Source organism: Alexandromys fortis, unplaced genomic scaffold (genome assembly GCF_014885135.2).
Source record: "Alexandromys fortis isolate MF-2015 unplaced genomic scaffold, M_Fortis_MF-2015_v1.1 scaffold_54, whole genome shotgun sequence".
NCBI classification, from domain to species: domain Eukaryota; kingdom Metazoa; phylum Chordata; class Mammalia; order Rodentia; family Cricetidae; genus Alexandromys; species Alexandromys fortis.
Window position 1 is genome coordinate 3,164,703 of NW_026067958.1, and position 23,555 is coordinate 3,188,257.

General features: G+C 43.2%; 1 protein-coding gene across 10 annotated transcripts in view; it reads left to right on the plus strand.

The window, feature by feature from the left end:
* The window catches only part of Armc3 (armadillo repeat containing 3), a 102,169-nt gene that overhangs the window by 72,006 nt on the left and 6,608 nt on the right, over positions 1 to 23,555 (plus strand). For 7 of the 10 annotated variants that reach the window (XM_050152735.1, XM_050152737.1, XM_050152734.1 and 4 more), the window contains 8 exons: positions 7,158 to 7,407; positions 9,569 to 9,705; positions 14,833 to 15,001; positions 16,912 to 17,009; positions 17,911 to 18,012; positions 18,389 to 18,496; positions 21,931 to 22,128; positions 23,356 to 23,518. In XM_050152735.1, the coding sequence (XP_050008692.1) occupies positions 7,158 to 7,407; positions 9,569 to 9,705; positions 14,833 to 15,001; positions 16,912 to 17,009; positions 17,911 to 18,012; positions 18,389 to 18,496; positions 21,931 to 22,128; positions 23,356 to 23,518 (1,225 nt within the window). Of the gene's footprint in view, positions 1 to 7,157; positions 7,408 to 9,568; positions 9,706 to 14,832; positions 15,002 to 16,911; positions 17,010 to 17,910; positions 18,013 to 18,388; positions 18,497 to 19,283; positions 19,660 to 21,930; positions 22,129 to 23,355; positions 23,519 to 23,555 lie in introns of those variants that run through there. The other 3 variants (XM_050152738.1, XM_050152740.1, XM_050152741.1) reach the window with 3 other exon arrangements.

Here is a 23,555-nt window from a genome sequence, read left to right on the forward strand (position 1 = left end):
TTTGCTCCCCCTCCATCTTTCTCCCCAGACTCCTTTGCCTACTCCCCCTTCTTCCCCCCCCCCATCTTCCCTGCCTCTCCTCCTCTCTCATTCCTTGAACAACATCAAAGTGAAGCAAGCAGACTCCACATTTGCTTTTCTTGGAGAGGGAGGGGCAGTCACAGAAAATACTGTCTTCTGAAAAGATTGTAATGCTTGAAACAATGATATCTGGACAGGACGGCATGTGGCTGTGATCCCAGCACTGGGAGGTGAGGAGGGGGTATCGGGAGTGTGAGGTCTTTGTGAGCTTAGGCTTACCTGGTCTAGGAAACAAGGCTTCAAGCAAGCGAACAGATGAACACTTTCTGTCCATCTGGGTTGGTTCCTCCTCAGCTAGGAAATAATAGCTGAACTGTAGATTGCCTACTGGTTTGGACCTCTGAGCCACTCGGTTTGGCAGCTATTCTGTCTCTTCTCTGCAGAAATGGAGTCAAAGGTCCTGGGGATCTGCATTTCTTGAGCTTGCCTCTGGGAGATGTCAGCACAAAACTATTATATTTTAATTTTGAGAGCATGACAAGTAGCCCAGGCTATCCCAATCCTACTGTGTTAGCCTCCCAAGTGCCAGGATTGCAAGCGAGCATTAGCACACCAGTCGTCTTAAAAGACTAATTTCCAAAGTGATGGAACTGTAACTGAAGCAAAACACCATGTGTCATAAAGAGAAACACGACCCTGCGGTCTTAAGAGAGGCCCCAGGGACCTGCACGGAGCTAACCAAGGAAGAGGACATAGCTCAGTGCTGCGGATTTACGTTTTTTTCAGTCATGTTAGAATATCCAGTGTCCTTATTAAGAAAAGAAAACGATATCTTTAATTACCGTGGGATGCTATTCCATGTCATTTACCGATATTACAAACCAATTTCCAGGGGAAGCAGAAACACTTGATAACTGCAAAACCATTTATTCTGAGCAGCCAAACACCTTGGCCATCATTCCTATTTTATTAGGAGCTGAGGCAGCCGTGTGAAATGAAGAAGTTGTTCTCTCCTGTGGCAGGTAGCTAATTACTGCAGAGCCGCCCGGCTTTTGAGAGGGCAGCGGACATGTAGGGAAGTGAAGAATTGTGATCGACTAGATAGGTCAATAAATACCCCTCATCACTCTGTGTAAGAAATGACATTTGATTCCCTTGGACTTTGATCGACTGCCTCCAGATCTGTAACAAAAACAATTTGGGATGTTTGTGGACGTGCTGGGCTAGCACACTTGATTGCATAGCTCCTCGTAGAACTATGTGAAGAACTTGTAAACATAGTTCTTCATAAATTGCATGGAAACCTTAATGTCAGAGAAGCTGTAAGAAAAGATCATTCTTGAAGCCTCAGAGCAACAGCCAAGGCAGATCATTACCATACAAACAGTTTTCATTCTCATATTTCTGAGTATTTTATTGCATCTGTATCTTTGGCTAGCATTTAGCTTATAATAATCATCTACTTTAAAATCTTTCATTTTAAGCATATGCCTGCAATTGTGATTTCCCCCTTTAGAGCCAAGGGTTCTTTAAACATTATCTAAAAGAAGAACTCTTCTGGGCTGGTTTTGTCAGCCCTGGTGTGCAGCTGCAGTTTGGCTGTGTGTGCCGGCATTCTGAAGCTGAGGGCAGCCACCAGGTGATCTCTGTTCTCAACTCTGAAACAGTGTATCACACTTTCTGTCTTTTGGTTTCAAGCTTTACCTTTAGCAGCTGAGCCATCTCTCCAGCTCAACACCACAGTTTCTGGATCATTAAAAGCCATGAGGAAGAGAAAGAGAGAGTCATGGATTCTGCCCTCTGTATTCTAGCTCTGGCTGTGGTAACCAGGAGATGTCCCACTGCCTACTGGTCAGTGGGTGCTGGGTTTTACCTGCACAGGTCTCCTGTCAGCTGGCATAGCTACAGGTGCCCTCCTAAGACGTGCAGAGTGTGCCACTGATGCCTGGCTGTGCCAATATGTCCTCCTTGGTGCGACAAAACTCGAAGACATATGAAAAGTCATGCTGATGGGGATGGTTGTAATCACTGTTAACAAACAAGGTTCTTATTGCCAACATTACCATCTGTTCCGCCGAGTTCCACATTTTACCCTGTATGTGGGCTCTGTAACAGATTTCCAGAGTGCCCAAGGTCACCCATGATTCATGTAACCAGTTATTACAGATCTGTTGAACACGACTCTCAAACCAGCAGAAAGATCCAGTTCCAGAACCAATGGTGCGGCTTTGCGGCACACTCAGAATCATCGCAAAGACAGCGACTCTCCAGGTATAAGGAACGAGCAGGTTCCTAAGATATGCTTTGTTTAAACTGTAAAAGTCCATTACTGAACCTCATCTAAAAGCTGTCTCAATGTAAAAGAGCACTGTGGTGAGGAATGGATGGACTGACCTCCATCAAGGTCAACCTAGACAAAGAAAGTGGACATTGCCCATTGTTAGCTCCCTCTTTGTCCTTTCTCAACACACCCAAAAGTTTTCTTCACTACCCTGAGTTAATCCAAGGCATTAAAAATAGTTTGGTCTCCCCAAAACTGGAGATACAAATCAAATAAGGGGCAAACCGGCTCTAAGAAGTCTGTAGTGGACAGTAGGCCCAGCAGGGAAGAGGTCACACCAGGACAGCACAGAGCAGCTGAACAGCTATCAGAGGAGATGCAGTTCTTCAGGCAGAATGCAGGAGGGATGGGGAAGGGTGTTTAGGGCAAAGGGAACATTGGTGTGAGCAAATACTAGGAAATAGCATTGCAAGCCAGCAGTTGATGCCATGGGTATAATGGAATTCTTTTCTTAGTGAAATCTAGTAGCCATTTTTTGGAGGGTGGGCTTGTTGTTTTTGGCTGTTGTTTTGTTTGGATCTTTGTTTGTTTGTTTTTTATTTGATTGCTTTGGGAACTGCAGTGAAAATCTGCCGAATTCCTTGACAAATGTTGTGAAATAATTATATTTTGCTGTGTTGGATTGTGAATGTTTGGACAAAACATTGTTTTCTGAACAAAAAGAGATGCGTACATTTAATAAAGGTTCAAGTTCAAGTTTTAAAAAAGAACAGAGGCATCTAGAAACCCTTTCTTGAAGAAAAGCCATTTGTGCCAAACTGAAAAGGGATTATCCAAAAGAGAAGGATGCCAGAAGTGGAAAGTGTGCTGAGGGGACACGCAGCAGCAGGGACAGGGGAGGAGTGGGCTCGGAGCAACAGAGGGAGACAGAGACAGGTGTCCAGAGCTTTGGAAGCTGTGTGGTGATCTGGGCTTTATCCTGGCAATGGGAAACCGGGAAAGTCTGGGGTAGGCAGTATGATTACAATTTCAAATCCTTGCATTAGCAGTAAGATAGAGAAAGGGTCGAAAAAGTGTGAGACATACTCGGACTTACTGATTGATGTTTCCTGTGTCGTGATGGGCTTATAATTCCATAAATCCATTGAAAACTGAAATTAAACCCAAATGCCGTTTATACCCCTAATCTACGTGACATCATAGCCTCATGATACAGCACACTGTAGAGTAGGGAGGAGGTGGGCAGGGAATGGGAAGGAATGGAGTATGGCATATGTTGATATATTGCCAACCTGGCAAGAATGTTTCAATTGAAAACCTGTAGTATGAATTTGATTGAATGTCTGGAACTTCTGAAAAATCCCAACTTAAACTGTAAGTCAAGGACTATTTGAATGCGTGGACCTTCTTTCTATAGTGGTGCTAATCCACATGAGGGGGGTCAGGTTGGATTTAGCTGGAGGATGAAGAAAGGAAGGGGTGGAGGTGAGAAATTGCGGCAGTGGGCGGTATAGGCATGGCCTGGTTGGGGTGAACGCACTGAGCGGCGAGACTGCACCTCGGCTCTTCACACAAACACACAGATGTTTTTATTCATCTCCATATTTGTTGTTAACTTGTTTTCTTTTAAATTTACACTTAAACTCATTTGAGTAAACTCCAACTGGATGGCAATGAATGATAGTAAATATCAGAAAATATTTCCCAACTATTGCAGTGACATATGGCCCTGTAATTTCAGATCCCCTAATCCAGCAATATGGCTTCCGTCTCTCTCACTCGGGTAATGCTGTTATTAAAGAAGCTGAAACATGGTTTTAAAATACGACAGCCTTTGGTCTCTGGGTGTCCACATGAGAAAGAGGAAAAAGCAAAACAATATCATGAGTTTGAAAGAAATATGATGAATGTAATTTTTTAATATACAAATCCTGCATTTTATTTCTATCCCTGTAATTTGTTTTTAGGCAACAAGGGTTTGGTGTCCTGCTACAAACTCATTTTAGTGATTATTTCTAGAGTTACACAGAAGATAAACTAGAGGCAGAGAGTGGAGGTCCACTGTGTGCCTTTCTTCCCAGGGACGAGAGCTTACTTTATCTCTGGGAGGCTGTTCTGCTCAGGGCAGGAAAAGTTATCTTCCTCTGTGCACCAGGAACTTGGGCTTTTTAAGCAGCTAGGTTTTTATGGACTTCTTTTATTGTCTTCATAAAGAGCATGGAAAAAGCTGAAGGCAGCCGTCCACTGACCAAGGCAAAGCACGTCTCTACCATAAAATGCCAACTCCGAGCACAAGGACCAAGAACTCAGGATTCCTCATGGAAATCCTCAGTCTTGACCTGCTATTTCTTAGTTTCATCCTTGTTCCTCTTGCTTCTGCTCATCCTCCTCCTTTTCTTCCTCTTTTTCCTTCTTCTTCCTCTTCTTCTTTTGAAATATAAGCTGAGTCTTTTATATTATTTTTATTTCATTTGATTTTTTGTGTTTGGTGTTTTGCCTGCTTGTGTTTCTGTGTACCACTTGAATGTCTGATTCTCGGAGACTAGAAGAGGACATTCAGTCTCCTGGAATTGGAGTTACAGGTGGTTTTGAGTCATTGAACCAAGTCCTTTGCAAGTAACTAGTAAGCAGGTAGTAAGTGTTCCTAAGTACTAAGCTGTCTCTCCAGCCCCCACCCCCATTTCTTAGTTTCTTGTTATCATGAGACGCTAACTAACTAACTAAATAAATAAATAAAATTATATGTGCTCTTTTAATTTTCCAAGAATAAAAATCCCTACAACTTGACAAAGGAATCTTGTGTCTTAGGCAAGGTATACTTGTAGTGGCTATAGATTTGAAGCATTTGACATGAGGAACTGGGTTGCAAGTGTCAAAAAATTACTCAAAAGAAGAGGAGTTTTGAAAAGATTTCAGCGTTTGTCAACTAGAAAAATTACACTGAACTTGAACTTCCAGGGTTTGGGAGGTAGTTTTGTGGGAAAGCGTGAGTTCTATTCCTGGCATGTGCACACAGAGACACACACACTACAGAAAGTTTCTTAAAATTCAGTATGTGAACTCTAAAAATTACATCAGCAAAAAACAAAAAATTCCTGATAAATGTGTAAGTTCTAATTTATTCTTATTGCTTGGTTTTCAGCTCTTAAACTAAGATCAAGTGTAAAATCTTCCTTATTTATAAAAACAAATGATCACTTAAGAATTATCCCAAGGAAATGAAACTAAACATTGACTCCCCAGCTACTATGCTCCAATGTGGGGCCTTCCAGCATGTTTATACAAGTCAATTTTGGTGACATCTTTCTAAAGAATGGAAGATGTCATAAGAAGGGTCAACTGTATCCTAAGAGCAAGCAGCAACATGGAAATGAAACTGGGTGTCACCTTCTCCTTGAGGGCAACAAGTATGTTGGAGGGACGGGCCTAATTAGTCAAAGATGCAGGCAAGTGGACCTGCGGGTCAAGCCTGTCAGCCCATCATTAACCCGGGCTTTGTTCTCTCTCCGTCTGAACTCCTTTACATGGTCATCACCGCCTACTCTCCCCGGAGACCACTGTGTTCCCTACTCAGATTTCACTTGTTATCTGCTCTGTGATGGACAGCACAATTGTCATAACTTTTGTCTTTGAGGACACAGGTCATCCCTCTTAGAAAACAAATCTAGATGATGTTACCAAATCAAATGCACGGGGACACTGGTGGCTAAACTAGACAAATTTATTTTTTTCTTCAGTTTTTTCTACTATCCTAAAGGAAAAAGAAGACATCCAATATAAGTTCAGGGTGTTCAAATTTGAGATGTTTGTTATTGAATGTATGGGATGATGTTGTTTCGTTGTCTCGGTGACTTCTACTAATATGATTTAGGTGAATAGTTGTTGCTAACGTGATTTTGTGTTAGTGGGATTGAACCTAGAGCCACGAATGTGCTAGGTAAGCACTCTACCAGGAAGCTACTTTTCCTGCCCCCTTTGCCTGTTTTCCTCTTTCCTTTGAGACTGGCTCACCAGGTAGCCAAGGTTAAATTTGAACTTACTTCATATTCCAGACAGGCCTTGAACTCCTTGCTGTCCCCATAACTGAGATGACAGCCCTGGCAGGTTTGCCCCTGTGGGTCCTTTAGGGCCAGTGTGCTCCTTAAATCTTATTACATGGGTTATTTTTCAGGCACTTAACACAGCGCGGCCCCTCCTATTGAATGTTTTTATCTTTAACCATCACAAGCATGTCTTGGTCAAAAGACATGACTCCTTTGTCAAGTATGAGGAGTTGCACTTCATCAGCTGTGGGGAAGTGAAGGCAGAACCTGAAGTCGCCAGTCAGGTCATACCCACAGTCGAGGGCAGACAGCTATGACTTAGACATGGCTGTTAGTGCTCAGCTGGCTTTCCCCACTGGTACAGTTCAGAATCCCATGCCTAGGAAATGGTGCCACCCATAGTGATGAAGTTTTTTTCAACCCAATTATCAGAATCAGGATGACCCCCCCCCAAAAAAAATGCCCCAAAGACATGCAACCAAATCAGGACGACACTTCACTGAAACTCTTCCCAGGTGACTCCCAGTTTTCATCTTCACTGAGGAAAATAAGCGAATAAACACCCAGGATTTAAGAGACCTGAAAGGTTTTAGTCATGTATTTTTCTGCATCCCAAAGAAACGATGATTTGATTTCATTAATTTTCCCCAGAAAGCACTTACATCACTAGCACCCCATTCTGGGCTCAGGGCACAACAAACCATCCTGTCTCTAAAATCGTCTCTGGGCTTGCTGGAGGGAACTCGGTTACAAACTCCTCGGGTACTGTCTTGAACTGATAGAATAGCAATCCTTTCTCCTGCTGTGCACAGTGCGGCTGCAGAAGCCGACGCCATCGACCCGCTGATAAACATCCTGTCGAGCAAGCGGGACGGAGCCATCGCCAATGCTGCCACCGTGCTGACCAACATGGCCATCCAGGAACCTCTGCGCTCCGTCATCCAGAGCCACGAAGTGATGCACGCGCTGCTGGGCCCGCTGCATTCCACGAACACAGTGGTGCAGAGCACGGCGGCGCTCACCGTGGCTGCCACTGCCTGTGATGTGGAGGCCCGCAATGAGGTGAGGCTGAACCGGCACGTGGCTTGGAGTCATTCCATCTGCTCAGACCACTACCTAATCCTCTCTACCTGCTTTCATTCCTGTTGGCACCGTTTCTTCCTACCCATTAACGGGGGCATCCAGCTGGCCTCTGGGTATTTATTTTCCTACTACTCAGTGCCAGTACTGTGTTGGTTGGTGGTGATCTGATGAGAAGCGACGGGGCTGTGGCCATGCTATCCCGCACTTGCAGAGGGTCTGTTTAGCCTGGGACACTGTAGAAGATTCTTTCCTGCCTTCCCTCCCCATACTGGCCCTTTAGCCTGTGACCCTCCTTACACCATTGCAAAGTCACAGAAAGTAAGAATGATCTTTATATACAAAAACCCCGCGTGACTCACGACTGCTGCCCAATGGCCCAAGCAACAGCTTTTCCTAGAATATCACAATACAGATATACTTGCTGTCTGCAAGCCCATGTGAATGTGCGCTCTTATTTTACCTCCTCTGTTTCTCTGCATGGAAAGGTGGTCTGCCCTTTTATCTACCTGGTAAATTCCTCTTCCCATTCAAAACCAGCTCTACCACCTTTACCAGTTTTTTTCCAGCCCTTCAGTTTGGCTGGGCCGTTCCCCACCCCTACTCCACATTTTATGGTTCTTAAAGGAAAAATTATAAACCCCTTCAAGCTTTGGGGAAAGGAACGGAATTTTCTGACCAATTGTCCAAGTAATTACTATATACATGAAACATAATGTTTATTTCTGTATTATTTATCTTCAGGATCTCAGTCCATAACCAGGGCTAGCCTCTGGCCTGGAGCTCACCACCCTCCCCCCTCTACCCTCTGAGAGCTGGGACTATAGATGTGGGCCTCCACACCTGACTTTCATAATGCCTCTTTAATGAATAGATGTTAAATGAATGAGAAAATAAATGGATGGAGGAATTAATAAGTTAGCTCTCTGCCAAAAAACACACATATTAGATTTCTATCTTGTTTTATACCCAGAAATAAATATGGTCAGAAAATTGGCTTCCTAAGCACGCCATGCTTCAAATGCACCAGTGAGTTCTGTGTGGTGATGCACAGATGCAGCGATGAGCTCTATGTAACAATACATGAAGCCTCCAGGGTGCTGCTCTCCCAGAAGGTTTTTTTTGGAGGGGGTACTCAATTTTATTGGTCATTCCAGCTTCTAGAGCAGTGGTCCTCAACCGGTGGCTCAGGACCATTTTGGGGGTCAAACAACACGTTCACAGGGGTCACATACCAGATATCCTGTATATCAGATATTTACATTACAATTCATAACAATACCAAAATTACAGTTTAAAGTTAATTTTCTGGTTGGGGTCACTACAACATGAGGCTCGCAGCATCAGGAAGGCTGGGATCCACGGTTCTAGAGACATCCACGTGCTTTGGCTTGTGGTCCCGTCTCCCGCCTTCATAGACTATCACAGCAGCGTTGTTCCCTACCATACCCTTTCTGCTTCTGGCACTCCTCTTCCTCTTGTCAGAATCTTTGCAATTACACTGAGACTGCTTGAGAGTGCAGTGTCGTCTCCCAGGCTCAGCAGCTGTGATTTTATCACACGCACAAAGTCATCTTCAGGGGTAAGGTGACACATTCCTGTCTGTCAGGAGCAAACGAATCTCCAGTGTTCAGGTGCAGGGTGGATGAGCACAGATATTCCCCCACACTGCGGGAGGAGATGGGCCGCCACCTCCCCCTCATCCCAGGGAAATTCTGAAAAATTCTGGAACGACTTTCCTGGGGCTTCTTAGAATGGAAAAGTACATGCCTGTACAGACTGGCAGACTTCCCCCTGAATTTAATAACTCTAAACTGACACATTCTAAAATTGTCTTTGCACAGTTGAAACTTTTGCATAATCAAATAATGAGATTTTTCTAATGTATGAATGTTGATTTTTCTATCCTCCATGCCCTGCCGAGGATGACACCCAGGGTTCTAGTCATGGCAGGCAGTGCTTTGCCCATGAACCGTATTGACAGGACAGCCCTGGGATTTGGGATAGGGTCTTGCTCTGTAATACAGGCTGGCCTTGAGCTCAGGAGTCTGCTGCCCCAGCCTCTGAGTACGCAGATTACAGGTGTGGTTCGCCTGTCCCGTTTCTATACTCTTATCATGTAAATTGTGGTTTCTGGTTGTAGCTGAGGAACTGTGGTGGTCTGGAGCCCCTGACTGAACTCCTGCACTCCAAGAATGATGAGGTACGAAGGCATGCCAGCTGGGCTGTGATGGTCTGCGCCAGTGACGAGCTGACGGCTGTCGAGTTATGCAGGCTTGGGTAAGTGGAGTTGCCGTTCATCAAGGTCAGGTACAGAACACAAGAGAAAGAAGCAGACCCTTCAGGCTGAAGAAGTGTCAAATAGAGGCTGCGGGGTTATTTAGCGTAGCGTCTGGAGGGGCCATCAGGGTAGGGCATCCTTTGCTTTTCTGTCCACCTGATGGTGACCTCCTTGAGTGTTCCACCTTCACTTTCAATGTTTCCTTTTCCACCCCATCCTCATAAATGGTACTCTTTCACCTTTGCTAAACACATCCTGTTTATTGTAGCACGATTAATAGAACTCAGAGACAGATATTGAGGTTCTACCCAAAGGTCAGAAAATCAAAACAGCCAGCCACTGTCTTTTACCTCTACCTCAGTCTGAAATGGCTTTCAGGAATCCTCAGAATGGGATTGAGAGCTGTCTCCTCCTGTCTTTATTTTTTTATTTATTAAAGATTTCTGTCTCTTCCCCACTGCCGCCTCCCCTTTCTCTTCCCCTCCCCCAATCAAGTCCCCCTCCTTCATCAGCCCAAAGAGCAATCAGGGTTCCCTGCCCTGTGGGAAGTCCAAGGACCACCCACCTCCATCCAGGTCTAGTAAGGAGAGCATCCAAACTGCCTAGGCTCCCACAAAACCAATAGGTGCAGTAGGATCAAAGGTCTGGGATTAAAGGCGTGCACCACTACCGCCTGGTTTCTATTACAAACTAGTGTGGCTACTGGGATTAAAGTGTGCGCAACCAAACCACTACCTGATCTATAAGGCTGACGGACCAGTGGGGCTGTTTTGCTCTCTGATCTTCAGACAAGCTTTATTTATTAAAATACAAACGAAGTATACTACAGTTTATGTCCCAGTCTCAAGGCCGAAATAAGCAGGTTGGGCCTCTACTATCTTATTTAACCCCCCCTCCCCACAACACCTAACCCTTGCACCTGATATCTGTATTTAATCAGCATCCTTCTCCCAGTTTATTCTTCCCATGTGTTGTGGATGAACTTGGCTCTCCTTAGCATGGTAGCAAAAGAGCTGTGAAGGCCTCCACACAGTCCCAAGTGTTTGCTCTTGTTACACAATTTGTTAACAAAATCTAGGGGCTCCTCCTCTTTGTGCATAAATGAACAATGAGAAGAAAAGCCAGGGCCGGCCCGACTCACTGCTGTGTTCTACTGAATCTGTAGGGCACAGTGCTCCTCAAACTGCTCCACGAGACAGAAAGGAACAGTCCCAAATGCTCTCTGTGAAACCAGCATTACCCTAATTCCAAACCGGATAAAGGAAATAATCTCCCCGATAAACATAGACACAAGCATTCTTCTAATGTGATTTCAAGAACATACAAAGCTTAGACACTGGAGGGTTGTAGTGTAACAGAGCGTGGTAGTTTGAATGAAAATTGTTCTATAGGTGCACAGGGATGGCACTCTTAGGAGGTGTGGCTTTATTGGAGGAAGTGTGTCCCTGGGTAAGCTGTGAGGTATCAGATGCTCAAGTCAGGCCCACTGTGGCATTCACTTCCTGCTGCCTACAAGTACAGATGCAGAACTCAGCTACCTCTCCGGCACCATATCTGCCATGTGTGCCACCATGCTCCTTGCCATGGCGATTATGGACTAAACCTCTGAACCGTGAGCCAGCCCCAATCAAATATTTTCCTTTATAAGAGTTGTTGTGATCATGGTGTCTCCTCATGGCAATAGAAACCCTAAGACAGAGTAAATATCTGGACAAAAGAGCAGAAGTCACATGACCATTTCAATTGCTGGAGAAAAGGCATCTGGGAAGGTTCAACAACCCTTCATGGCAAAAGAAATTTCTGAAGAAATTAGAAAATTAAAAAGGACCATGTTTTGTACCAGGCTTTTTCTTTTTGCCCATCAACCAGTTTCCAAATCATGACATGGAGGCTTCTTATTAGTTTTCAATGCTCAGCCTAATTTAGGCACATTTTTGGCTAGCCCCTTTAACTTAAATATACTTGTTTCTCTTTATCTACTTTTCTTTGGTATATCTTTCTTTTACTGCTTCTCTGTGTCTGGCTGACAAGTGTCTGCCTAACTTCTTGCCCCTGGCATCTCCCTTGATCCCTCTCTTTTTCTTTGACCTTATATTTCTCCTCCTATTTATTTTCTCTACCTGTTAACCCCACCTATCCTTTCTCTGCCTATCTATTGGCCATTCAGCTCTGTATTAGACCAATCAGGTGCCTTAGGCAAGCAAGGTGAAACAGATGCAACACATCTTTACATAATTAAGCCCACATCCTTACATCATTAAGTAAACGCAGCACAAACAAAAATAACACATTTTTACAAGTTAAAATAATATTCTGCAGCACAAATGTAATACACCTTTGCCTAGTTAAAATAATAGTCTACAACAATACCTCAACAGAACTAAGGGAACATACAGCAAGTCTATAGCCAATATTTCTAAGTGGAAAAAATCTAAAATCCTTGTCTCTGAAATCAGGAACAAGACACAGGCAGCTACAGCGACTTCTGAGATTCAATAGTGCAGAGTCTTAGCTAGTGCAACAAGAGAAAGAAAGGAACAAGATACAAACAGGAAAAGTCAAATTGTCCCTGTTTGCAGAGAGCTTAATCTTTTATTTAAAAGATGCTAAATACTTCACAGAAAAACTCTTAGAATTGACAAATACTTCCAGCGACTAGCAGGATCTAAAATCAACATCCAGACATCAGTAGTTTCTCTATGTGCCAACATTAAACTTGCTAAGAAAGAAATAGGAGCGAAACAAATCCTATTTACAACCATTTAAAAATCCATGTCTAGGAATAAACAGAGACAGTGAAGTAAAAGACCTCTAAAATGAAAATAAGGACACTAGAGAATAAATTGAAGACACTAGAAGATGGGAAGATGCTCTTCACTCTTAGATCGGCATAATCAGCACCTGCACTGCAAAAGCTATTTGCATATTGAGCACAGCATCCATCAAAGCTCACAGTGACAATCTTCACAGAACTAGAATAAACAATCCAGAAATTTTTATGAAAGCCTAAAAAACTCAAAACAGTCAACGCAGTACTAAGAAAGAGCAGTGCTGGAGGTGTCACTCCTGTTAGTCCTAAATTACACTGTAGAGCCATAGTAACAAAACCTACATGGCACCAAAACACATATGGACCAATGGAATACAAGAGAGCTTCCAGATTTCAACCTTCATAGTCATAGCCCCATGATTTTTTGACAAAGATGCCAAAAATACACATTGGAGAAAATTTAGAATATTTGACAAATGATACAGGGGAGAATGGCCATCCACATGTAGAAAAATAAATAGATTCTAATCTCTTACAGTGCAGAAAGAAATTTAAAGTAGGTAGAAGACCTTAATGTAAGACCTGAAACCTTGAAGCTGATGGAAGAAGACAGGACTATACTTCTAGGTATAGGCTCAGGCAAGCACTTTCTGAAAGGAACTCCAAGGGCACAGGAAATAATCCCAAGAATTCACAAATGAGATAGAATTTCTCATTTATGCATAGCAGAATATGGTCACCAGCATGAGCAGATAGTCTTAAGAAGAGAACAATACCTTCAATAACTACTACATATGGGATTGATAACTAGAACGTGTAAAGAATATCCATCTAAAGGATCATCTAGTCAATAAATGGGCAAATGAACTGAATAGATAATTCTCAAAAGAAGAAATACAAATGACTAACAGATATCTGGAAAAGTGTTCACTATCTTAGCCATCAGAGAAAAGCAAGTTAAAATTATTTTGATATTCTGTTATAGCCAGTCAGAAAAGTTGTTATCAAGAAACAAATGACACTAAATGCTGCTGTAGGGAAGGATGAGCCCTGATACACAGCCAGGAGTGTAAACTGCATCCGAAGGACTGGAAGTACACTACCACAGAGACCATCGAATGCTCACCCAAACCAGTGGAGCAACAGAACCAGACTAGATGTCCATTAACAAACAGATAAAGAAAGCTGTGGAATTTTATCTAGCTCCTTCTTTATCTCCAAGAGCTAGTACCAGGACAGCTAGGGCTGTTACACAGTGAAACCCTGTCTTGAAAAACAAACAAACAAACAAACAAAAAACTCTGCAGTCATGACACCTGAAGAAAAGTGGATAGAACTGAAGATTACTGTGTAAAATTCATATCTAGACTCAGAAAGACAAGTATGTATTTCTTATATGTAGAACCTAGATTTAAATTATAAGTGTATGTGTGTGTTTAAAGGAGACCCTGGGAGGAAAGGAAGAAACCTTAAAAGAGTGATGGAGAAGGGAAAATGAAGGGTAACAGAATACATGTGACATGTGACAAGAGTCTAGTACCGAAAGTAGCGATCTTTAGCGGGTAAAAGGGAGCCAGCCAAGAGGGGCAAGGAAAATGAGGAAGGCCGGTGAGTGTGCAAATTAGAATAAAGTACAGTGGTGCATGCATACAAAAATGTCACAATAGAACACATTAGTTTGTAAGTCAGCCTAAAAATTAAAGAAATGACAAAAAAGGACAGAGAATTGTTCCCTAAAAATACCCATTCATCTTTTTCCTGTTGCTGTGACAAGTGCCTGAGGAGGAGGAAAACTACAGAGGAAAGGTTGGTTTTGGCTCACGGTTTCAGAGGTTTTAACTCATGGCTACTTGGTCTCCTTCAGGTTTCAGAGGTTTCAGCTCGTGGTTGCTTGGTCTCACTGTATCTGGACCTGGGGTGAGGCAACACATCACAGTGGGAGCACAGAGCTAAGCAGGGCTGCTCACCTCCAGGGCAGCCAGGAAGCAGAGAGGGGGAGGGATGGCTCCCAATAACCCTTTGAAGGACACACACCAATGCCCTCACTCCCTCCCCTGGACCCCACCTCAGTGCTCCGCCACCTCCCAGCAGTGCACAGCCAGTCAACCAGGCTTTGAATGCAGACATTTATCCAGTCCACATTGCTACCAACTGTTTGAATATGAGCTATTGCGTGGCATTTGTGTTCTCAGAAAGCACGGATTTGTCTTCATAATTCTGTCAGTTTTACTTCGTTTAAGAAGGCAAGGGAGGCGCTAACCTTTCATCTCAGTTCTTCACTCGGGAGCTCAATGTCAGTGGCTTGGAGAAAACAAACAGGGCTTTTTTTGTCTTTTTTTTTTTTATTTTGTGACAGGGCTCTAGATATCCTTGAAGAAATTAATCTATCAGTAAGTCGGAAAAATAAATTCAGCGAGGCAGCCTATAACAAATTGCTCAACAACAATCTTTCCCTGAAATACAGCCAGACTGGCTATTTGTCATCCAGCAACATAATCACCGATGGGTTCTATGATTTCGGTCGGGTAAGTGACAGCATGTGTTGTGTTCTACTATGATTTCCCCTTACAGACAGAAGTGTGAAAATCAGCACTTTAGCCTGGACTCCTGGCTAGAAGACTTTGCATTCTCACACAGTTTTAACTAGGTTCTGTTTTACCAGTAGTTTAAGTCAGCATGTTAATTCAAGTCCAGTAACACCCACGACACACGCAAACTACCGAGAAATTGCACCACAAGAGTTCATTGTACCCAACACTGAGTGGTTTTGAGAGAACTGCTATAGCATCAGCAGAGATGCTCCAGGAGAGCTGAGGACAAGAGCTGGAGATCCAGCCCAGAACACACAGGGAAATGCTGACAGAGAGCAGGGCATGAGCGTTGAGAATTCAATGAACCTATTCTATGTAGAGGAGAATTCTGATCCATTCACTCTGTAAGTACCATGCTTCTGATGTTGTAGGCTTTCACTAAGATCTCTGATCCCATGGGACCAACAGGAGGACACAGACAAGAACAAACGTGCTAGAGTTGGGTGGGGATGGGGGGGAGAGTCAATCAGAATTAGGGTATGGGCATCTACAAACCTATGAGGTAATAAAGCGGATAGTCGCCATTTTCAAAATGGTGGTGAGGCAGCCCTCACTGAGTGTGATATCTGAATAAAAACTTGGAAAGAGTAGGAAAGTCAGCCTGGTGGCTATCTAGGATGAACTTTCTGGGCAGAGGAATGGGGGCAAATTGCCGGGCATGTCTAAGGAGTATTAGGGCAGGGACAGTATAGGAGCAGAGCTGATAAAATGGGAGACTAGAGATTACTTCAGATGGGTAAAGGAACCCAGACCATATGATCCTCGAAGACGCCAACAAGAGCAGGGCCTCCATCTGAATGGGAAACGGGGCAGGATCCCTGTAGAATGGTAGAGTCTACTTCAGTGTTAGAGGATTTCTTTGCATTGTTTTGAAAGATTATGAAAACTATCTTAGTTAGGAATGAAATCTATTTACTTGATCAAAAAGATCCAGAAGTTTATCTAGTCTGCCCTCTTCTCTCAGGCTGACAAAATTGCCCTGGAATCACTTCTGTGCCCTCCCACTCTTGAGTTGATAGCCTCCTTTTCTTTGATTATTATTGTTATATAGATAGATAGATAATATAGATAGATACATGCATGCATGGAGAGAGAGAGAGAGAGAGAGAGAGAGAGAGAGAGAGAGAGAGAGAGAGAGAGAGAGAGAGAGGAGAGAGAGAATCTGCTGAGTCCATTTTTGTTGTTTTTGTGTATATGGTTTCAGGGCTGACCACTTGGCACTGGATAACCAATAAAAGGGCTCATCCTTAGGAGAGGTTAGTTCCCCTTCTCCCAGCAATCGTTAGTAGCCTGTGGTTCCTTATTTAGAGGTAGGAGCCCATGAAATTTTCTCCCCTCTGTGTTAACATGTCCATGAGTGTTTACCTGAATATATATGTGTGTGTGTGTGTGTGTGTGTACCATGTGTGTTGTGTGCTTGGTGCCTAAGAAGGCCAGAAGAAGAGAGCATCAGCTCTCTGGAGACTGGAGTTACAGACAGTTGTGAAATGCCACTAGGTTCTGGGAACTGAACCTGGATTCTCTTCAAGAGAAACAAGTGCTCTTAACAGCTGAGCCATCTTTACAGCCCACAATTTTTAAGGAATCAGTTTCTGCTTGCAGGTACTTTTACAGGTGAAGTCCTCTCTCTCTCTCTCTCTCTCTCTCTCTCTCTCTCTCTCTCTCTCTCTCTTTCTCTCTCTCTCTCTCTCTTGTCTGGTCTGTCTTTCAGTTCTCCATCTGTAGTGTGTGTGCACATGAATGGATTAGACTCTTCAAACTGTCAAGAACCCTTCCTATCAGCACTCATGTTTAAATCACGGCATACACGGAGAACCCACTCTGGCGTTCACATCATCTTACAGATAAATCCTGGTACCAAGCTTTTGCCACTGAAGGAACTCTGCTTACAGGAGCTGAATGATCACCGTGCTATTCTGTTAGTCAACAGTAAATCTGAGACGTGAGTCTTTGGGGTAGCGGTGCTTTAGGGAGGGAAGTGTACCATTTCTGCTAGTAAATACACATGCGTGTAAAATGTCCCAGTACGGTCTCCTCCCAGCTGTATCTAATGCTGAAAATAAGGGCCAGTCCACAGGAACAACCCATGTTCTCCATTGATTCCACGTTAGTAACTTCCAGTGAATTTGGGGAAATGACCAGAGAATGTAAATGTAGAAAGTATTGACAAGTCTCCAGGAATGTGTAGTAGCATTCTACTACCACCATAATTTTTCTTTAAAATAATAAATGGTTGAGCTAAAAATTAAAGTATAATAAAAAAAATACAGGGTCTCGTTATGTAGTCCAGGCTGGCCTTGAGGTCGCAGAGATCCATCCACCTCTGCCTTTAAAGTGCTGGGGTTAAGGGTAGAACCACCACACCTGGTTTACACATTTTGGGCTTTTTAAACTGGATTGCTTATAGCACAAGTTGGCTTCAAACTCCTGTTGTAGCTGAGGATGGCCTTGAACTTCTGCCTCCAAACCTGAGTGGGTTATAGGTCTGTACCACCAGGCATCATTTATGTGGTGAAGAAGCTCAAACCCAAGCCTGTGTGCATGCTGGGCAAGGTCTCTGCCAACCGAACTACCGCCCAGCCCCAGCTCAATATTAAAAAAAAAAAAAAAAAACAAACAGACTGATCCTGTGAGCCTGTGTATCTGTCTACCACCAACATGTTCTATATGTCATGCAAGTCTTTCCTGCTCTGGCTTGGGGAAAGTTTGACTTTATTTTAGTCTTAGCCTCTCTTTCATGCTTTTAAAAATAGTATGACTTTCCCAAACAATCTGCTTTATAGGACAAAGTTAGTGTTGACAAACTTCAATTTGTACCTAACTTCAAATGTATGACATTCTAGTTCTCCACCTCCATCTATGGAGGATAAATTGTCAGACGTTGGCTATGGACGAAGCATTTCTTCTTCATCTTCCTTAAGAAGGGCAAGCAAAGAGAAGAGCACGTAAGGACATTATCTTATTAACACTCAGATAAGCCCCTAGAGATGAAAGATGAAGGTTTTTGTTGTTAGATTTTTAGATTTTTTGGCAACTCAATTCTTTTTCTTCTTATGGTAATAGAGCTTTATAATTGTTTTGTAAACTGCTTTGGTAAAGATCTCTGAAGGGGAAATTAGGTGTGGGGGACCTGTAATTGAGGTTGAGTTTCCCTGAACTGTGGTTGGAATAGGCTCTGACTGTTAACAATGGTGATTGACCCAATCATAATGGGAGAGAAAGGACCTTCTAATAAAATTAGCTTGTCAATGTAACCTGTTGCCAATGTTAGTATAACTAGAATAAGATGTGTTCTTTACAAATGACAAAAAAGAAAAATAGTTTTCATTTTAGTGCTGGATTTGGATCTCCCACAGAAGAAAAATCAGAGCCCACATCAGGACGAAACACTGTCCTTAGCAGAGGTGCCACCAAGGAGAAAGGCTCAAGGTAGGAAATCTTCTCCGGGTTACAACCATGACAACTTGTAATTATACAACAAGGGTCAGAAAGGGAGATGTAGCTTTTGTTTATTCTATGCTGGGTATGGAACCCCTAAGTCTCCAAGGTAGGTAAGGGCTTACACTGAACCATAACCAAGCACCTAAAACTTCCTATTTAGTAGCCACCTCTCAGGTCTTAAATAGCTTGGTGCCAGAGAGTCTGTCCAGCAAGTGATATAATCTGGACTTGGGCCCCAGTACTACCAAAGTGGGGGAAATATGGTTTGTACTTATTAATGGCAGTTGAAGGAATATTTGAATTTTTTTTTCAAAATATTAAAAAAAAATTCACGTGAACTTCAGTTGATTTGTTCCTTCTACCCTGTGCGGTAAATAATGGGTAAAGATAAATAATTCCCGGCCCTGGTTTGCTCCATTGAAACATCGACCCAGTACTTGGGAATTACTTAACTTGGAAGCCACTCATGCCTACCCCAGGTTAGCCCCATAGTCTTGGCTTGTTTGAATCTGGAACAAATTCAAGTTCCTTGTCAATTAGGTAATGAATGTTTCAGTAAGATCTGTTGCTTAACCATAATATTGTGAGAGTCTAGCCTCCTGAACACAACATAAAATGTCTGCACCCATACATAGGAGGATTTAGCATGCTTTCTAAACAGTCTCTTTACCTTAAAATTAATATGCTTATTTACATATCACTAATGACCAAGTTACAAAATTCTGCTAGAAAAATTGATAGAACTAAAGTCATGCAGAATATTAACCTTCATCAGGCGATGAAAGGAGACAGAGACAGAGACCCACATAGGAGCACCGGACTGAAATCTCAAGGTCCAAATCAGGAGCAGAAGGAAAGCGAGCACGAGCAAGGAACTCAGGACCACTAGGGGTGCACCCACACACTGAGACAATGGGGATGTTCTATCGGGAACTCACCAAGGCCAGCTGGCCTGGGTCTGAAAAAGCCTGGGTTAAAACCGGTCTCACTGAACATAGTGGACAATGAGGACTACTGAGACCTCAAGAACAATGGCAATGGGTTTTTGAGCCTACTGCACGTATTGGCTTTGTGGGAGCCTAGGCAGTCTGGATGCTCACCTTATGAGACCTGGATGGAGGAGGGTGGTCCTTGGACTTCCCACAGGGCAGAGAACCCTGATTGCTCTTTGGGCTGACGGGGGGGGGGGGGGCTGGATTGGGGGGGGGGGGGGGAAGGGGGGGGGGGCGGTGGGGAAGAGACAGAAATCTTTAATAAATTAAAAAAATAAATTAAAAAAATAAAATACTCTAAAAAAAATAAAGTCATGCAGAAGCAATAAAGCACCCAGAAACCCTCATCCCCTAAAAACCACAGCTGGCTGTGAGACTTGTCCCTGCAGCGTCCACAGCTGGGGAGCAAGTATGTGGTTGAACTGAGGGACACTCTGACCTGCCTGGACCTGTGGGACTTGGTCTTTCCATTCTTTCTGAGATACCCCACCCACCCCTTCCAAGTATATTTGGATAGACCTCTTGATCTGCCCATATGAGTATTGGTTCACCAAAGACTTGTCTACCTTAAGAGTCGGGAGTGGTGGCACACGCCTTTAATCCCAGAACTTGGGAGGCAGAGATAGGTAGATCTCTGTGAGTTTGAGGCCAGCCTGGTCTACAGGGTAAGTTCCAGGACAGCCAGGACTGTTAAACAGAAAAATCCTGTCTTGGAAAACCAAAAAACAAACCAAACCAAACCAAACAAAAAAAGTGTGTCATTTACTGAACTTGCCCTTTGGCCCTTATTAAGGAGAAAACTTACTAAAGGCTAAAATCACAAATCAGGACCATTGGAGTCTGGGCCATCTCAGAAGTGGGAAAGCTGAGTCTTACCTGAGACTCTTTCATGCTTACGTTTCTGTGGTTTCCTCACAAAGGGGCTGTGGTGGCCATCTAGGGAGATCGTCCTCTTCCTCTTAGAAAACTCACTAGTTGATTTCTGGTCAGCTTGAATCATCTGGGAAGAGGGAGCCTTAGCTGAGAAAGTGCCCAAGCAGGTGGGCTAGTAAGCAAGTCTGTGGTCATGTTATTCTTATCAGTGTTAGTGTTAGTGTTAGTGGTTGATGTTGAAGGCCCCAGCCCCCTGTGGGTGGTGCCATCCCTGAGTAGGTAGTCCTGGGATATACAGGAAAGCAGGCTGAGAAAGCCATGAGAATCAAGCCAGTGAGTAGCATTCCTCCAAGGCTGATGGCGACTTCTCTTCACGAAGGAGTGTAACCTAAGAGATGGGAGCTTAAATAAACCCTTTCCTCCCCAGCTAGAAGTTGCTTTTGGTCATGATGTTTATTACAGTAACAAGAACACTAACCAGGACACAGGATCGCTTGCTCTCCTATGGGTTCTTCTCAGTACCCTCAGCTAGTGCCATCCTTTGAAATCTCCAGGGGTACAAACAACAGAGAAGACTTTATCTACTAGCTGGAGATTCTGATGAGTCAATGATAACTATGGGGTGGGGCCAAAGGTTTAGGACAAGCTGTTTGGGGGAAGGGTGCCGAGCTGGAAATGGATTCAAGGATATAAATACACCTAGTGTTAGCGTGCATGAAGAGCAGGCACTGCCATCTACCACGCTAGACATAAACGGTGTGAAAGTGCAGACTCACTCTTATGCAGATGTAAGGAGAGTTCTGTACGCAGCACAATTACAGTTTTAATTGATATGCCACAAAATAGCCTTTTGTCTAAAACCCTGTGGAATTTAGAGGGGGAATTTGCGTAACCGGCACCAGTCAGAGTCTAACATAGTTCAAGCGTCCCAGTACCCTAACCCTGATACTCTCCATCCAGTCCCTGATACTGCATTGCAGACTCTGAGGTTGACAGGACTTGGTGGTGGTGTTTTCTGGGGTTTTGGTTTTTCAAGATCTCACTATGTAGCTGTAGCCCTGGTTGACCTGGAATTCACTTACGTAGGCCAGACTGGCCTGGAACCCACAGCACAGGTAGCCTATCTCTACCTCCTGAGTTCTGGCAATAAGGGTGTGTACCACCAGGTCATCGACGATGACTTTTATGGGATCCTTGGTATGTTACATCTGATACTGCTGTTTTCCACCCAGCACAATGCCTTTGAGACAGTTCCAAATTATTTTGTGTATTACTAGTTTATTCCTTTTTATTCTTGACCAGTATTTCATTGTAAGGGTTTATCACTATATATACTCATTTCTTATCGAAGGGCATTTGAATTGAATTGTCTCTAGTTTTTTTTTTTTTTTTTTGGCATTTTATACATGTGAGTCATTGCATTTTGTTCTAATTCATTTCCCTCCCCAGTTGCCTTTTCCTTATTCCTCTATGCCTCTCAGATTAATTCAGAGTATAGTAAGTATTTGGTCATTTGATTGACTAGATACAGGATTTTATCATTGTTTACTCTCAAAGGAAAGGGAGGGGGAAAAAAGAAGAAGAAAAGGTAAAAGAGGAAGAAGAGGTCCTAGCAGTGCCCAAACTGACAGAAGGCAGCCCCGACAAAGAGTGGTACCCGCCTCCTGACCCTGAGTTCTGCGTATACGTGTACGAGGTGACCAAGTCCATACTGCCCATCATCAACATTAAGGACCAGATCGAGGCCCTTGCCAAGTGAGCTCTCCCCTCCCACCCCCATCTTCCTCTCTCTGTGTATACTTACTTCTGAATTTTTAAAAGCTTCAGTGGTTTGCTTTTTTTAAAAGTTAATTTAGAATAAAATAAACAAAATAAGCAGTAGTGGTTTGTGGCGCCTGAGCTCTGACTCCACAGTAGGAGTGCAGGGAATTAAAGGGGCTGTCATTTCTGTTACGTAAAAATCAGAGCAGAAGTTGCTCAGAGACAAACGCCTGCTACTTTTTTTCTGGTTAAGCTGATTAAATGCACCTTTGATATGAGAGAGGCTATGAATGAATTCGTGTTTAAAAATGAAATCATTTCTTAGGTGTACATGGTCCTCATTACTTAAAGGCGTCCTATTGTGAGTTCTCTATAAACTCCCTCGTTTTTCTTTTAAGTGCAAATAGGCACCTGTTTTTCTGATGGGTGTCTGCTGGTTTATTTGCCCTTTCTCTCGAGTGGACTGTGGGTATTCTGAGAGCTCGTCGCAGGCCACACCAGAGCTCCCTGTAAGGCTCCGAAGTTGCCCCCCTCATTCGGGCTCATTCCATTAACGAGGTTGAGGCTGGCGGGGGGGGGGGGCATGCTTACTGTACTAAGTCAATCACAAATACATATGTGAATGGAAATCATGCTGATTTAATTCAGTGCAGAGAACAAAATGAATGCTAAGATCCCAATGGGTACACACAAGCTAAATGATTATCACACTAAACATACATGTAATTTTAAAGCTTTATCTTATTCTTGAGTAGTGTTAAGTGTTTTAGTCTGAAAGTGAAAGAATTTACTAACTGGTGGACTTTCTTCTTTCAAGGCATTTAACCTCAAAAGCAAGAGGAAACCAGACAACTTTCCCACTAGACTCATAACATTTTCAAGGGGGGGGGGGTGCCTATACTTTTGAGATGAGATCTCAGTATATGGCCCAGTCTGGCCTCACCCTTCTGAGGCTCCTTCTGCCTCTGCCTCCTAAAGACTGAGCTTATAAGCAATGTAAATTTCATAATTTGTATTTAAAATTTTTTTCATTTAAAATATATTTTTTAATGAAGAAAGATACAGTAAGCATGTCCCCCCGCAAGTACTTTTTTTAAGTAAAGCAAATAAAAACCAGAGAAAATGTAGTTTTTACATGTGTAATTGTATATATAAGCATACATAAAACATCAAAAGTAAGTGATTAAAACTGACTTTTTCATCTCCATGTAATGGGCACAGGTATGTGGCGGATAAAATGGGTGGTAAGATTTCAAAAGAGAAGCTGTCTGACTTCAGCTGGGAGCTTCATATAAGTGAACTGAAATTTCAACTGAAATCCAATGTCATACCAATTGGATACATCAAGAAAGGAATCTTTTATCATCGAGCTTTGCTCTTCAAGGTATTTAAAGTATTTTTGTCTCATTTCTCATTAGGTT